The sequence below is a fragment of the Myotis davidii genome, unplaced genomic scaffold (genome assembly GCF_000327345.1).
Source record: "Myotis davidii unplaced genomic scaffold, ASM32734v1 scaffold648, whole genome shotgun sequence".
NCBI classification, from domain to species: Eukaryota; Metazoa; Chordata; class Mammalia; order Chiroptera; family Vespertilionidae; genus Myotis; species Myotis davidii.
The window spans coordinates 824,325-825,270 of NW_006299603.1; the positions used below are offsets into that span (position 1 = coordinate 824,325).

Genomic DNA, 946 nt, shown 5'->3' on the forward strand with positions numbered 1-946 from the left:
CCCGGTCCCCCCGCTCTGTCAGCTCAGACAGCCTGGGCCCCCCGCGCCCTGTGCCGGCCCTGGCCCCTGCCCATCCACCCCCGGAGCCTGGAGACCTGCCCACCATCGAGGAGGCCCTGCAGATCATCCACAGCGCCGAGCCCCGGCTGCTCCCAGACGGGGCTGCTGATGGCAGCTTCTACCTCCACTCACCTGAGGGGCCCTCCAAACCCCCGCTGGTCTCCCCCTACCCACCCGACAAAACACCTGCCTACTTGCCCCACCTCGAGGGCCCCTCAAAACTGTCTCCCTGCCTGGCAGGGGAGGTACTGAATCCACCGGCCCTGTCTGAAGGCTCCCCGAAGGTGGGGTCTTCAGCCTCAGCTGCCAGCAACTCTGAAGTGAAGATGACCAGCTTTGCTGAACGCAAGAAACAGCTGGTGAAGGCCGAGGCCGAGGCCGGAGCGGGCTCCCCGGTGTCTGCCCCAGCGGAACCAGCGGCCCTGAGCTCAGAGATGAGTGAGCTGGGAGCCCGGCTGGAGGAGAAGCGGCGGGCCATCGAGGCTCAGAAACGACGGATAGAAGCTATCTTTGCCAAGCACCGCCAGCGACTGGGCAAGAGCGCCTTCCTGCAGGTGCAGCCACGGGAGGCCGGAGGGGAGGCCGAGGCCGAGGTGGAGGCAGAGGCAGGCCCTGCCCCTGGTGGGGAGCGGCCAGCGGGGGAGGGCCAGGGTGAGCCGTCCCCACGGCCCAAGGCAGTGACTTTCTCACCAGAACTGGGCCCAGTGCCCCCTGAGGGTCTGGGGGACTATAACCGGGCAGTCAGCAAACTGAGCGCTGCCCTGAGCTCATTGCAGCGGGATATGCAGAGGCTCACGGACCAGCAGCAGCGGCTCCTGGCCCCGCCCGAAGCCCCCGGACCCACCCCACCTCCTGCTTCGTGGGTCATCCCTGCCCCCACGATGAG

General features: G+C 68.0%; 1 protein-coding gene across 1 annotated transcript in view; it reads left to right on the top strand.

Moving 5' to 3' along the window:
- Positions 1 to 946, top strand: part of CAMSAP3 (calmodulin regulated spectrin associated protein family member 3) — a 9,119-nt gene that overhangs the window by 4,178 nt on the left and 3,995 nt on the right. Inside the window, exon 13 of the mRNA XM_015571545.1 lies at positions 1 to 946. Coding sequence (XP_015427031.1) covers positions 1 to 946 — 946 coding nt within the window.